The sequence below is a fragment of the Orbicella faveolata genome, unplaced genomic scaffold (genome assembly GCF_042242905.1).
Source record: "Orbicella faveolata isolate gen_17 unplaced genomic scaffold, um_ofav_v1 contig_3, whole genome shotgun sequence".
In the NCBI taxonomy this organism is placed as follows: Eukaryota; Metazoa; Cnidaria; class Anthozoa; order Scleractinia; family Merulinidae; genus Orbicella; species Orbicella faveolata.
The window spans coordinates 9340682-9357619 of NW_028301558.1; the positions used below are offsets into that span (position 1 = coordinate 9340682).

The 16938-nt window shown below is 38.4% G+C and overlaps 1 protein-coding gene across 1 annotated transcript in view; it reads right to left on the bottom strand.

Annotated features, from left to right (window-relative positions):
* Nucleotides 1-5949: 5949 nt before the first annotated feature.
* Nucleotides 5950-16938, bottom strand: part of LOC110069499 (uncharacterized) — a 46288-nt gene continuing 35299 nt past the window's right edge. Inside the window, exons 11-15 of the mRNA XM_089298013.1 lie at nt 16697-16782; nt 15526-15742; nt 10274-10477; nt 9045-9114; nt 5950-7356 (exon numbers count right to left, since the gene is read on the bottom strand). Coding sequence (XP_089154139.1) covers nt 7341-7356; nt 9045-9114; nt 10274-10477; nt 15526-15742; nt 16697-16782 — 593 coding nt within the window. The 3' untranslated portion in view covers nt 5950-7340. The remainder of the gene's footprint in view (nt 7357-9044; nt 9115-10273; nt 10478-15525; nt 15743-16696; nt 16783-16938) is intronic.

The window sequence follows — 16938 nt, forward strand, 5'->3', positions numbered from 1 at the left end:
GGGATATTATTGAATCCCCCGGCAGAGATGATCCACTAAATGCTCGCATGAGGACTATATCGAGTCGAAATATTATACGATAAATAAATCTGACTGTTTAATGATGCCGCGAAGCGAAACGGATTTTCAGTTTTACATTGCAACATTTGTAGCCTCAGCCTGGGGAAAAACATATCCTTATTGCATGATATCCTACAAACAGTTGAAACTCAACCAGACATTATTGCAATTTCCGAGAGTAAAATCAGTGAAAATACGTGTACAAATTTAAACATACCAGGCTATGTTTTCGTAAATACTAATTCAAAAACGCCGGCAGGAGGCGTTGGCCTGTATCTCTCCAGTGATTTAGAATTTACGAGGAGGCGTGAATTGTATATTTCATCTGATGGAATTGAATCGTGCTGGGTAGAACTTGAACGCCGTAAACAAAAAAAACCTGATAATAGGCTGTATTTATAGACATCCTAAAACGGGAAATAGAGGCTTGTTTCATGACACTTTGAAAGCCCAATTAGAAAATTTGAAAAGCAAGGGTCGCGAAATTTTGGTCCTCGGGGACACCAACGAAAATTTTCTACGATACAATGATGATAAACAAACATCGGAGTATCTAGATATGCTATTGGGGCAGGGTCTCATGCCAGTTATTACCCAGGCAACTAGAATAACAGATCACACCTCGTCTCTTATCGACCACATTTATACCAACACGCCTGAAAAAGTAATCAAAGCAGAAATCTGCCTTGCTGGTGTTTCAGACCACCTTCCAGTATTTTGTACTATAGCTAGCACTTTACCTACTTAATGAGCCTCGGTATTTTCGAGACTTCTCTCACTTTAACAAAACTGCCTTTCTTCAAGACTTAGTGACTATCGACTTCAGAGGCTTAATTGCAAATGATGTCAATAACAGCATGAGCCACGTAGTAGATAATTTGTGCCTCGCAACTGACCGACATGCCCCTATGAGTAAGGTATCCAAACAACAAAGAAAGCGACTTGAAAAGCCATGGATCAGCAAGGCCATTCTTGTATCAATTAAACGTAAACAAAAGCTGCTTAAAACCCATTTCTTGAGTAAAGTACCGCGAAAAGTAAGGCAGTATAAAGTTTATAGCAACAGATTAAACACAATCAAAGAGATCTCACATAGACTCTGAAGTTAACATCAAAATTGGAAATGAAGATGGTACGTTTTTCATTTGCTGGAACGTACAGATCGAATCAAATACCTTGGCGTATTGCTCGATGAAACAGTATCGGCCTCCTGGGTCCACAATTGACATGATGGATAGATTTGAAGCTGCATTGCAAAAATTGGACTCATATCAAATGGAAATAGATGTTATTGGTGACATAAACTGGTATTGATGCAACACCACCAGACTGCAGCACACAAAAATTATTAGATATCTGTGAAACTTACCAATACAGCCAATTAATTAACCAGCCAACACGCATTACCCAGTACACATCCTCTATCATTGATTTATTTTTAACTAATAACCCTTTGTACTTCTCGGATATCGGAGTCTCTGATATTGGTTTGAGTGATCACTGTCTCGTGTTTGCAATAAGAAAGATTTGTACCCCTAAATCTAATCCAAAGATAGTAATGAACAGATGCTTTGAGAACTTTTTTCCTGATAATTTTCGACGTGATTTATTAGTGGTCCTTTGGCATCTGATTGAACTGGAGGATAACCCTGATATTACCTGGGATAGATGCATATGGCAACAAATGTTCTAAGGGATTGCTGATTATCATGCACCCCTAAAGAAGAGGCGAGTAGAGGCATCTCTTCTCCTTGGATTACTCCGGAACTAAAAAAGCTAATGTTCCAAAGAGACAAACTTAAAAAATAGCATCAAATTTCCTAACAGATGTAAATTAGACTTCCTATAAACACCTAAAGAGCAAGGTTAATTATGAAATTAAAAATGCTAAAACGAATTATTACAATGCATTTTTTAAGGAAAATTGCAGAAACATAAAGAATACCTGGAGAGGAATTGACAGACTAATTGGTAATGAATCCAAATCTACTAAGATTACTCATCTGGGGACAGAGGATACAATAACTGCTGATCCCATTGAAATCAGCAATATACTTAAAACTCATTTTTCACAAATAGGGCCTTCTTTAGCCTCTCAATCATCCAGTAAATATACTGATTATATTAACCCAACGGAACAAATCTTTAGCTTAGCAAAAATATCAAGCCAGGAGATTTTTGGAGTAATTCAGAAAATACCAGGTAACAAAGCCAGTGGCCTAGATAATATTTCTGCGCGTCTTCTAAAGGAAGCAGCACCCGCAGTTACTCGTAGTTTAACCTATATAATACTGAATCTCTCCATTACCACTGGAATTTTTCCAAATTCTTGGAAAATAGCTTAAGTTACTCTAATATTTAAAGAGGATGCAAAGACTGATCCTAACAACTATAGACCCATTTCAGTTCTGCCTGTAGTGAGTAAACTAATTGAAAGAATTGTTTTTTTACCAACTCTATGAATATTTAAATAGTAATTATTTATTAACCGAAACACAGTCTCGTTTTAGACCCATGTTTTCTACCGAAACAGCTTTACTTGAGGTGACCAACGAATGGCTCTGGAATATTGATAATAAACACCTCATTGATGGTGTGATATTTCTAGATTTGAAAAAAGCCTTTGACACCATGGACCATGCTATTCTATTAGGAAAGCTTAGACTCTATGGGGTCGATTGTCTTTCTCTTGAATGGTTTCGGTCTTACCTATCTGACCGAAAGTAGCAAACCTTTATTGATATAACTCAACCTGATTTCTTTAATGTGATATGTGGTATTCCACAGGGCTCTATCTTAGGACCTCTCTTGTTTACATAAACGATCTTCCCTCATGTAATTTGTTTTCAAAACCCAGAATGTATGCAGATGATACGACTCTTACCTCATCTGCGGAAGACCCATTTGTCCTTAAACACAAAACGAATCGTGATATGAATTTAATCCAGTCATGGCTGACAGCAAACAAATTAACTCTAAATGTAAAGAAAACTAAATACATGCTCACAGGGAGTAAATACAAGTTATCCCAAATACATAATGATTTTACAGTTAAAGTCCCTAATACACCACTAGACAGGGTAACCAAACATAAAACTGTTAGAGTTCACATTGACGAATCTCTCAACTGGCACCTACACATAAATGTTACCTCAAAGAAAATTTCCGCTGGTCTTGCAATCTTAAAGCGTGTAAGCACTACAATACCATTTGATACTAGAATGAACATGTATAATGCACTTGTTATGCCTTATTTCAATTACTGTGGCACTGTATGGGGGAATATCGGCAAGGGGCTATCAGACAAAATTCCAAAACTGCAAAATAGGGCTGCCAGAATTCTCACCTTTTCAAATTACGAAACTCGTTCAAGTATTTTGTTGGACGAACTTAGCTGGGAAAGTTTGGAAAACAAAAGACTTAAACTACTGGCCATGATTATGTACAAAATCCTTAACAATCTCTCCCCATCGTACCTGAGGCGTATTTTTACCAACGCCTCAAATGTACACGCACACAATCTTAGAAACTCTGAGATAAATTGCTATGTCCCCAATCCAAGAACGGAATATGCAAAAGGTAGCCTGCACTGTTCTGTGGAACAAGATTCCATCGGAAATCAGACACCTATCTAGTTTAAAACTGTTTAAAACCTCGCTGAATGGGAAAGATTATTTTTAGTGCACTGTAAATTAGAGAAAGTTATATTACATAGGTTTTTATTGTAGCCTAGTTAATTAGTTCGTTAGTTAATGTAATGTAATGTTAGCTAATCCATTCCTGTTAATATAGTTCATTTATTCTTTGTATTTTTTTACACGACTCCTAGGAAGACCATTTTCATGATACGATTTTCGTGTTTAAATAAAGATTGATTGATTGATTGATTAATAGTGCTTGCCAGCTAAAAGCCAGTGACTCATCGTCTGAAAAAAAAAAAATCGATCCACGAAAAAAGTCGTGGGGGAGGAGGTGGCCTCTTAGGTTCCCCTGAAATCTGCCCATGAATTAAGTCTCAATTAATCCATGAATTAAGGCTCAATTAATACATGAATTAAGGCTCAATCAATCACTTAGACTGCGAGCAGTCTTTCTTTTCCTCGAAAATCCGTGGGGAAGAACGCAAAACAAGTAGGCTCTAGCGTGACTCATGACTGTGAGCGTGACGTGCGACTAACGACGCGCGAACCGCTAGTAGCGCGACGTCGGAAGACGGCTGCTAGCGGCTCGTGGAATCGCCGCTCGTTGTTCGCACGTCACACTCACAGTCACGCTCGCACGTCTACTTGTTTTGCGTTCTTCCCCACGGTTTTCGAGGAAAAGCGATACTGCTCGCAGTCTACACAACATCATGACATTTCCCTCCGGTGGAGAATCGTGTTGTCAGCGCGTGATTCGGTTCTAATGGACCAATCAGAGTTGAGGATGAAACCACCTTGCGAGCGGCCGTTGGCGCAGACCTGCTCACAAGCATGGGGCACGCCGAAGAGGCGAATTTTAAGCGAAATCTTTCGTTCTTCACTCCTCTTACCGCCGAAGCACGTGTCTGTGGAGTGAAATGCATTGGGCCTTATGGAATTGTTGTTTTTATCGCGATTCGGGACTTTTCCTTTTAAAGAGAGAGCGATTTGTGGAGTGACGTCTGGCGAGCGATCGATAGAGTGAATCTGAAAATTATAGTTGGACCTATAATTAGTCTATCACTATTCTCGACTTCTGCTCAAGACATAAGATAGACACTTACGACTATCACAAATTTCGTTTCCATGGCAACTCATTCCTTTGCAGACCCCCACAACTTGTTTTCAATATGTTCGTGATAATTAAACCAGGTCAAGAACTTGACCTTACACATTTATATGCAGATGATGCAGATGAGGCATAGTTCGACCACTAGTTTGTCCGAGTCAGTGCTAACTGTAAAGTGTTTTTACCCTCGTTAAGTAAAGTTATATAGTTATAGAACGCCATAAATGGCCATAAATGCTTTTAATATCTGGAACCCAGTATGCTACCAATGGACCAAAATTACTACGCTCATATTGTGGAAGATTCTTAGCCAACAGAATAAAACTTTCAGCTAATACAAATTGGGTGAAATGTCTTTTTCTTGATATTTGATCTAAACTTGGTTCAGTTTATGACGTCATCACCTCGCTATTTGCATATTTTAAAAACTTGAATATCCTTGGAACGAAAAGAGATATTTGAAATAGGGTTATTCTTCTCTTACATACTACTGTTTAGTACTTATTTTGATTTTAAAACAGCTTAGATAGGACAAATGCAAATTTCGTCATGGTAGCACTTAAGTTCCACGTCTGGCAATATATCATTTTAGTATATATCACACAAGTGAATAGTGCTTTTCGCGAGCTCTGATTGGTTGACTTGGAGGTGATTAGCAAGTACTCTTCATCTCAAAGCAGCCGGCGCGAGAGATTTTAAAATTTCCGACCGCTTGTCAAACATAAAATAGCGTTTTGGTCCGCTAATTATTCAGCTTGTGTGGTATATACTAAAACAATTATTCACCTCAGTGTCGGTGAAAGTGATAAATATTTACGTCCACTTCGGTCAATAATTGTTCACTATTTCATTAGCATTTTGCAAGGTCACTTCTTCAAAAGTTTTGAGGTAGAATACAAATTCTCATCTTTTCCCCTCAGATATTACTCCGAGCATGTGAACATTATATTACCGCAAAACCATAGGAAAAAAAAAAAATTCTCGAGGCGCTACTTGCCCGACGACCCATCACAACGTACAGCTTGATCTAGGCTGGATGGAGGCTGTTGAAAGTCAGTTCTTAGCACGGCTACAGCTTTCATTTCCGCGCAGTATATCAGGTTTATGTTAACACACACATTTTTTTTTGTGAGAACATGATTGGATTCATGTGTTCACTTCAACACACTCTTTTATTAAATGGATGTCTTAGCTTTTAATGTTTTACAATATGTTCATGTGGGATACATATAGGCTAATGCAATATCCTAATGCAAATTTATCTGTTTACACGGAGTACTGAAATGAGATACTTTCTTTAAGTAGGTATAGAACAATTAATGATATTTCTTCATCCTGAAGGTGAAGCTAATTTTAGCGAACAACTATGTGAAAAAGCAAAAAGAAACGTCAGATAAACACTTAAGCCTACACAAGGTAAAGGCCCGAAAATTGTCCAAGAACTCTTTATACTGTAACGTACCAAAAGATCTTTTATGGGATGAGTAATATTCGACGTAAGAAAATAATAATAAAAAAACAACTGATTTTCTTTATACTAGCGTAGGCTTAACCCTTTTATGCGTCCACGTTTATAGAAATAATTTCATCGCAGGCTTGAGTGGGAAACTCTTACACTACAAAACGTGGCAGTGTCCCAGTTGTCAGAAAAAATACTGAGTTTATCACAAGATTTGTCAGGTGTTAGTTAATCATCTTGTAAACTGACAAAATCCGTTCGCCTTCATTACTCATCACTCATGTCCCCATCTTGCCTCATGGATGAATTTGCAATGCAATGCATAGATTTTCCTATTCATGTGTACTAGATTTAAAATTACCAGCTCACATTACCTGGTCAAATCTGACACACTTTTGGTAGCCTGCGAACGCAGACGTATTTCCGGCGGTCGCTTGTCTCCGCCGAAAATAACGTCTGCGAACCCGAGCCAGGAAACGATTTCTGTAACGTAGGAATTTTAAGCCAATCACAGTTTAGCTCAAGTAGCCCCAGAACTACTGTGCCAGGTATTCGCTGCGAAGAGCACTCGAGTTTCATTCTATCATGGAATCTGATTGGCCAAGGAGAAACAAAAGTCATTACGTCACAGAAATCGTTTCCTGGCTCGGGCTCGCAGACGTAATTATCGGCGGAGACAAGCGACAGCCGGAAATACGTCTGCGTTCGCAGGCTACACTTTTGGTTACTTAGCAAACAATTACCTGCTCTAATTTACATTTTAATCAACTTTTAATAGCAAGTTAATATTCCTTATATGCTAACTAGCTAACTTACGTTACTTGTCGTGCAGAAAACACTCTAAAGCGGTTAGTATTTTGACCTCAGTTGAAGATCAATCAACCGGGAATCCCTGGTGTGCTTTGACTAAAAGACGATGTTTGAAAGACAACATGCTAACGTTCTTCTACTCTATCACTCTTACTAATATCTCGCAGCTACTGTTCTTGTAAGACCTATTCCTTCCATGTGTTCAATCACGTGTTTCAACGTTTCTTCTATAGGGCTGTAGTTTGATTCCATACTTGGTCCTTTAAAAGAATATCGTTCTGTGGAGCAAATGATGAGGACAAAAATCGTTAATTGTGAAATGTTAAATTGTTAAAACGAATTAACGTTGTGATACTCGCCGATTCGTACAAATGCTTCCAAACGCCAGGCAAATTTGCATTCAAGGAGGCAAAATAAAAAGACATAATTAATGCAATTATTCTGTGATAAACCATACAAACATGAGTTATAAGAAGCATTTTCAGTTAAAAGGCCTGGTTCTTTCTAAGTTTTTTCGTAGTAAAAAAGGTAACAAGCGAGAAAGATAACCTTTAAATATATATCTTATTTCTTGCTGTCACTCTAAAATTTAAGTCCATTTCGTTGCTCTATTATTTACTTCACTTGGCTTGAGTCGTCATGCAGAAATAATCATAGTCAATAGAGGGGAATGGTTATGAAACTCGACTTAACACGATAGTTGTTTACTCCGTACTGAGGAACTAGCCAATAGAAACGTTTTGGTTACGTAAATAGCTAACGACTACAACTTGTAACATATATGTAATTAACTGGCAACCTGGCATTTTTAACTATTTCAGGTTATTTCATGTTTTCAGTTACCCTAATTTAATTTAATTTAATTTAATTATTATAGTACTATGTAATTTAATTTATGGAAAGGAAGGGATAAATAAAGATGTTGTTGTTGATGTTGATGTAACTTGATGTAATTCAAATGGTTGGCCATTCGTTTCAAAATTACGACAGGGTATACGCGGGTTTTTCTGCCGCGTATACTTCTTTATATACGTTACGTATGGGCTTTAAGCTCATATATACGACCATTTAGATCGCGTATATACGCACTTTTAAAGGGCCACATATTTGCGTAAATTCAAGCGCGGGGATATGCGAAATTAATGCCCAAATATACGCGTCCTGCAAGAACCCATATATACGCGTGCTGAAATGCGCGAAAATGCGGGTCTCGTAAAGTACGTTGTATATGCCAGCACGAAATGTGCCTTTTAAGAGAATGGCTGTTCGTGTATGATAGCAATGAAAATTACTTTAAATAGAAATCGTCAATATGGCGGCAGTGGTGAAATGCCTTGTCTTGGTCTATCTGCTATTTAATGTTTGTTACTGCAGCTCCCTCAGTCAAACAATAGATTGTGCGCGGAACTGGACCTCAATTCCAACATAAATCTTGGCATCTTTGTTTGCCCTTTTGATGTTTCCCGGGTTTCATAACCATTTCCTTCGAAAAACCATGAAATAATGAAACTCAAGTTGTCAGATCTAAAAGATCCTTATTATTATGATGACACTAATATAAATTGCAATATTGACAGGGTGTTAATGACAGACAAAAATTACGCTATGTAGTATCCTGATTGGCTAATTTTAAAGTTTCTCGCGCCTAGTTTATTGGGTTGGCTCGACCTGAGATTTAGATAACTGACAACAACGGAAGTTTAAAATGTGTGTAGGGCACTTTTTTTAAGTTGAAATAATAAAACGAGTGTTGCGTTTGTTTCATGATTTTTCTTCTAATTGCTGGTATATATTTTGATTTCTTTTTTCGGAAACTTTTTAAAATATTTTTTGTAGAATACGTACTGAAGAAATTGGTGAAATTATGGTTATATTCGTATTTCAATACCTCCCTGTTCGACTCTGAGTTTAGCTCAAAGATATTCATAGAGAAAAAGTTCCAGTCGTTAGTATTAGTGTTACTTACTTGGTGAACGCTGCGATCGCCAGCAGAGTAACTAAAGCATAGCTTGGTGAGTTGTGGATACCTCCAGATCCTTAATATAAAAATAAAAACTAATTTGTTATCCCGATTTTGTCAGACGAACCATTTTCGAACAATGGTAAAGGAAACCGTACAATTGGCTGTTAAATTGGCAGGTTTCACACTTCAGACTTTGTGTTTAACTGGTAAGCCCAACCGGCAACAAAAAAATAAAATAAAGTTATAATAAAAAAGCCTATAAAGTCATACCAGACGATTGAATATCGGTCAGACTGTAAAACGCAGACTGCGGACTGCAGGCTGCAGACTGCAGACTGCACACCAGGGTTGAAACGTAGACTGAGGGTAAAATTCAGACTGCAGACTGTATAACTTTTAAATGAATCGTGTAACCATTTCCATAATTGACAGCTAACCGTAAACAGGCTAACCGGAGCGCTGTTTAGGTAATATTCAGTCTAGTGTGAGCGGTTTCCAGGCCAACCTGAGTGATATTCAGTCTAACCTGAGTGATATTCAGTCTAACCTGAGTGATATTCAGTCTAACCTGAGTGATATTCAGTCTAGCCTGAGTGATATTCAGTCTAACCAGAGTGAAATTCAGTCTAACCTGAGTGGTATTCAGTCTAACCTGAGTGATATTTAGTCTAACCTGAGTGATATTTAGTCCAACCAGAGTGATAGTCAGTCTAACCTGAGTGATATTCAGTCTAACCTGAGTGATATTTAGTCTAACCAGAGTGATATTCAGTCTAACCTGAGTGATATTCAGTCTAACCTGAGTGATATTCAGTCTAACCTGAGTGATATTCAGTCTAACCTGAGTGATATTCAGTCTAACCTGAGTGATATTCAGTCTAACCTGAGTGATATTCAGTCTAAGCTGAGTGATATTCAGTCTAAGCTGAGTGATATTCAGTCTAAGCTGGGTGATGTTCAGTCTAACCTGAGTGATGTTCAGTCTAGCGTGAGCAGTTTTCAGGCTAACCAGAGTGATATTCAGTCTAATTGGAGTCCGGACTTTCACTGCGAATTTAGCCTGGTCTGCAGTTTGCATTTTACCCGCAGTCTGAATTTCCCCCATTCTGCAGTCTGTAGTCTGCGTTTACAGCTCACTGGATTGAATGATTCCTAATACTATGAGATTTGGACAATGACGCCACCAACAGTCACCCTATAGCGAGGCAGACAAACAAATCTGTAAAGCTCGCCTTCATCGTCGCATATATCGGAACAAGTTCCTTTAGATTCTTTTGGGCAATGTCCATCCTCCTCCTTTTCGTCAGGTTCAATTCCTTTACACTTGTCTGTCGGAGTGCACTTCCTTTCTACAGTTAATGCTCCACCTGCTCCATCACAGCAGACGGCTTGGCATTGCCCGTCTTTTGGTGTGTATTCCGAGGCTAAAGTGATTCCTAAAACACGACAGACAATGTTAAAAAAAGATAATTAGTAATTGCACAAACTGTTTTACTCATTCAGTGGATGCATTTTTGTTTTGCTTGTTTGTTTGCTTTTTTGTGGTCAGTAATTCTTGGCATTACTAAAACAACTAAAACGGCCAACAACTAAAATAATCCAATCACAATCCTTTTAGTATTAGTATCAGCATGGGCATGGGCATGGGCATTAGCATTAGCATTAGCCTTAGCCTTAGCAGTAGCAATAGCATCAGCATTAGCAACAACATAAGCATTAGCGTCAACATTAGCCTTAGACTTAGCAATAGCCTTAGCAATACCCTTAGCATTATCATTAGCATTAGCATTAGCATTAGCAATAGCATAAGCAGTAGCATAAGCCTTAGCAATAGTATTAGTATTAGCATTAGCATTAGCGTAAGCATTACCAATAGCATTAGCATTAGTATTAGCATTAGCATTAGCAATACCACTAGTATTAGCATTAGCATTAGCAATAGCATTAGCACTAGTATTAGCATTAGCAATAGCATTAGCATTAGCATCAGCATTAGCATTTGCATTAGCAATAGCATTAGCATTAGCATCAGCATTAGCATTTGCATTAGCAATAGCATTAGCACTAGTATTAGCATTAGCAATAGCATTAGCATTAACATCAGCATTAGCATTTGCATTAGCAATAGCATTAGCATTAGCATCAGCATTAGCATTTGCATTAGCAATAGCATTAGCATTAGCATCAGCATTAGCATTTGCATTAGCAATAGCATTAGCACTAGCCTTAGTATTAGCATTAGAAAAAGAATTAGCATAAGCATTAGCATCAACATTAGCCTTAGCCATTAGCATTAGCATTTGCATTAGCATTAGCATTACCAACAGCATTAGCATTAGCATTAGCACTAGTATTAGCACTAGCCCTAGCATTAGCATTAGCATTAGCATTAGCAGAAACATTAGCATTAGCGATAGCATTAGCAATAACAATAGCAATAGCAATAGCAATAGCATTAACACTAGCACTAGCCCTAGTCCTAGTAGCCCTAGCCTTAGCAGTAGCAATAGCAATAGCAACAGCAATAGCAACAGAGACAGCAACAACAACAGCAACAGCAACAGCAACAACAACAGCAACAGCAACAGCAACAGCAACAGCAACAGCAACAGCAACAGCAACAGCAATAGCAACAGCAACAACAACAGCAACAGCAACAGCAACAACAGCAACAACAACAACAGCGCCAGCAACAACAACAGCAACAGCAACAGCAACAACAACAGCGACAACAACAGCAACAGCAACAGCAACAGCAACAGCAACAACAACAGCAACAACAACAACAACAGCGCCAGCAACAACAACAGCAACAGCAACAACAACAGCGACAACAACAGCAACAGCAACAGCAACAGCAACAGCAACAGCAACAGCAACAGCAACAGCAACAGCAACAGCAACAACAACAACAACAGCAACAGCAACAGCAACAACAACAGCAACAACAACAACAACAGCAACAACAACAACAACAGTAACAGCAACAGCAATAGCAATAGCAGTAGTATTGGCATAAGCATTAGCATTGGAAAACTACTTAAGTCACGAAAAAAAAAACCAAACAAACCACGAAATTGGTTTCAGGTGAATTGCCGGAAATTGTCGGAAATTCTTTTAACACAACAATTTAATTTTGCCCCTATTGGCGGACCAAAGGCAAGACATTTGAGCATTTAACACTTGTTTGTTAAGAGTCCCTGCCCATAAATATGGAAAATAACTCGGCAAGGGTCGAAAATTCGATTTCGCTCATATTGTTACGGTAGATAGGCTAGGGCGTGACAAAAACTACTGGATAGTTTTTTTGGCAAAATATCCTTTTATTTCAAAGAAATATGCAAATTACCAAATTCCGTTAAAATTGTCATTTGACGTACCATTTTATTAAACAAGTTTGAGTGCCTCGCATGCAAAACCACATCATTCTTCCGTCTCTAAAACACTCAAATATTTTTATGCAATGTTTAATTGTGTACTGGGTTGATTTTAGGGAATGTTGCGGTTTTTGTTGGGTGCAAAATAATTACATTTCGAAGACACGTATTTCATTCACTTAAAAGTACTTCGTAAAAATAATTGATTTTCAATATGTGCGAAACCTTCAAATAGATTAAGTTTCTGGTGGTTGAATCGCAGAAGGATGGTCTACAGATTCCTGTAAAAATTTCTTTGGGCAAATGATTGTGAGCGACGCGAGAGCTTTTCAAAGTACATTAAAAATGCAGATATTTGACCATCCGTCGTCAAATTTCAATTGACGGGTTAGACATATATTTTGGCACGAGCCACATGTCTTGAGCTATATTAAGTTGAAATAGACACAGAGTTGTTAATTTCAAAATGTTCTAACCTTATTTGCTGTAAAAGGCAGGTCCAAAAGCTGATTTGATGTGTTTCTGTTACCATTCGTCGCACATAGAGCAGAAGTTTGCAGAAGACAATCATGATAGACGTCATCCTTGGAGACCCAGGGGCAGTTAATAGGGGCGGGGAAAAAGTGTAAACGGGTCTTCGCCCGAACTTTTTACTCACCCATTTAGACTTTTGCCCGCCCCCATTAACTGCCCCTGGGTCTCCAAGGATCACGTCTATCATGATTGTCTTGAATTGACTACATGTTCACTAAGAAATTTAAAACCTGATAGTGAAATAATATTCAAGGAACACCAACCTCTAATAAGCGGCCAACCCCTATTAAGCGGCCACCTCCCATTTCCCCGAGGGTAGCCCACCGTATTATATGTAAACCAAAAATAATTGCACAGCGCGAGTTTAGCGATACAGTATTACTCAGGGCACGTAGGTGGCGGTGGTCTAGTAAAAGATGACAACGGAGGCAATGGTTAACTATTCATTCTTTTCATTTCTTAATTTAATCTCTTCCCACTCAACAAGATTGTGTGCTCCCTGTGGTGTCAAACCTTATGGAGCCTTACGTATTAGGATGAAAATTGTCCTACCCCTACCCCCTAGAATGGGATGACAGCATTGCGTGACGAACAAACAAGGAACCGCTGCAAGCAAGGATTCAAGCAGCAATAGATCAAACGATGATCAAACGTAATATTTTGGTGTAGTGCAAGGCAAGCAGCTATCAACAAATCACTTAGCCGTTTCTGACTCAGATGCAGTGGTGTTCATCAGTATGTGTCGAAAGAGGTTCATAAATTCATTGTATTCGACCATTAAATAAGTTGACAGTTGGCGATGTACATCGGACGTTGTCTAAACAAAAGCAGACTTCTGCTTTATGTGCGACGAATGGTGACGGAAACACGTCAAATCGGCTTTTGGACCTACCTTTTACAGCAAATAAGGTTAGAACATTTTGAAATTAACAACTCTGTGTCCACTTCAACTTAATATAGCTCAAGACATGTGGCTCGTGCTAAAATATATGTCTATCCCGTCAATTGAAATTTGACGACGGATGGTCAAATATCTGCATTTTTAATGTACTTTGAAAAGCTCTCGCGTCGCTCACAATCATTTGCCCAAAGAAATTTTTACAGGAATCTGTAGACCATCCTTCTGCAATTCAACCACCAGAAGCTTAATCCATTTGAAGGTTTCGCACATGGTGAAAATCAATTATTTTTACGAAGTACTTTTAAGTGAATGAAGTACATGTCTTCGAAATGTAATTATTTTGCACCCAAAAAGACAACGCAGCATTCCCTAAAATCAACCCAGTACACATTTAACATTGCACAAAAATATTTGAGTGTTTTAAAGACGGAAGAATGATGTGGTTTTGCATGCGAGGCTCTCAAACTTGTTTAATAAAATGATGCGTCAAATGACGATTTTAACGGAATTTGGTAATTTGCATATTTCTTTGAAATAAAAGGATATTTTGCCAAAAAAACTATCCAGTAGTTTTTGACATGCCCTAGCCTATCTACCACAGGAATATGAGCGAAATCGAATTTTCGACCCTTGCCGCGAAATTAAGAATTTGTCTGATTTTTCCAGGCAGGCACTCTTAAGGACAATTTATCCTCCTATGCTAGAATTAACTGTCCATGTCTGGCCATGCGATATACGTTGGATAATTATTCCCAAGCAAATCGCATAATTGTCGGGTATTTATGTGACTGATTTAAACATATACAAACGTGGTTAAGGATCAACGGAATACGCGTTTCTTGTAACGACCGCTCTTGTATGATAAGGTTAAATAAATAATAAAATAATTAACTAATTGGGGAAAGGAATATTGCAAATAGAACATTAAGCACTTAATGACTGGCTCCAAGGGAAACAGTAAGGTTTGTTTCCCCGAGACCCTCAATATTCGCATCGACTTCGCCTCGGGGAGCATTTAGGTTGAGGGGAAACTAAACTCACTGCTTCCCGCGGGACCAGTCATTAAGTGTTTTTTATATCTCCCAACTCAAAAATGAAAAAAAAAAAAAAAAAAAACTGCGAAGAAATCGTTTGCTTGACGCCGGCTGGCTCACAAATTTGCGGCGGTTTCAAGGAGCACGACCTGATCACGTGCGAGTCGAAAGTTCAAGTTGTTGTTTCCCTAGAGAGTTAGTGAGTTTTTGTTTGCCCTAGGGTGTTGTGAGTTTTGACCCACGACACGAGACACGTCCTCCTCCAATGAGAAAACGTATTTGAGTTGGGAGGTGTAACAAAAACTACTGAGAATCCCAGCTGGTAGGAGGCTGGCTATTTACAAAACGCGGTTAAGGATTTGAAGTCGGCACTACCGAAAACAATTCCAGATAGTGGATAATGGCCCTAAACCACTCGGCCATCCGCCATCCGCCTATTCGATTAATTCCTTTGTAAGTAGTCGCGTAAATGATTTTCCACGGAATCTTCTCTCCTCTAATGGCTTTAACCGACAGGCCTACTTTGTACCTCTCAGTGGCTGACCGAAACAGATTCAATGGTTACCCAAGAGTAAGTGAACTTAAATCGACCAACTGTAAGAGGATCTAATTAATATTTATTTATTTTGTTCACTTACCAGTAAACGTGATGTTGTAGATTGTGTTACTTTCTGTTAAATTGGTAATCTTTCCGTCCTTGAGTGCATCCTGAAACACCCCTTTAATGGTTTTTCCTGGCGGAATTCCGGTGTAAAACGACAGTTGTATAGTGATAGTTAAACGCGAGGTGCAGCTAGTACTCTGTATCACCACGAGCTTGATCTGGAATCCTTCGCCTTCGTATAGGACTTTGATCTGAAAAAGAGATTGAGAGAGAAAAAAGGAAAACGTATTACAGGTGAATAGCTAGTAATGTGATTTCTTACTATTTCAAAGTAACAGTTGAAATTCAAGTCTTAGGCGGAGGTAAAGGGAGAAGATGGAAGGCACATTTAAGTCAATTAACCCTTGATACAATCATAGTAATGCTTTTCTGGAGATTGAAATCCTCATTCTTTTTCAGACTTAAGTTTCCGTATCCTTTATTTGATAACTAAAGAACTGAGGTAGCCATTTTTCTACCCGAAAACTAAAGAACTGTCCATATTTCATGCCTGAGGAATGTTTCCAGTTGTTACATTGCACTTCTAATTTCAGGAAAGCCCAGGGGGTGGGGTGGTACGCCACATATAAGCTATATGGGTATGTACCGCTGTGAAGAATATGGCTTTCAGGCAGTTTAGTCTGGGATAGGGTTTAGAAAGTAGACAGTTTGGTATAGAATAGGGTATCATTAAAAAACGGCTAATGCAAAAATAATTTAGTCTAAAACGGGGTTTTTTAATTACTCGGGGTTCTATAATAGAAATTAAAACTCAGAAGTGACTTGGTAAGATACTGGTTTAGTTAGTTTACGTTGAACTACGATAGTGACAAAGTTTCTGCATGGAACATAGCTAATCTGGGATAGGGTAGGGATTTTTGGTGCCTAGTCTAGAGTAGGGTTGCCAAATCAAGCTGATCATGGTCTAGTTTAGGATAAGGGTTTCAGTGACCCAGCGGTTTACCCCTACACAAAGATTGAGGTGAAATATAATAGTAATTGATGACAAATGTTCTATTCTATGCTCTACCCATTTTCAGACGTGACTGTGCAAAAGCCACTCTATTTCAGACCAAAATTGTTAATTGAATGTTTGAAAACGGTAATAACGTGCAAGGATTGCATGTTATTGTCTTGGAACTAAGTGCGGTTTTGCTTTTACTTACGTCGATCTGCAAGCTAGCTTTTAAGGCCATCAATCTGTCACCACTGCAAGTAGTTGTAATTGTTAACATCAGAATTACTATTGGACCTGAATTAGGACAGAAAAAAATTATAATGATACAAAAATCAAAACAACAATATTATTTCAATAAGAAAAAGTTCTTTCCCTTGCAGGACTGATTGGTTTGTCTAATTTGCTTATTCAATAAAAATTTAACCTCACACTTGTTTTTACCATGTAGCT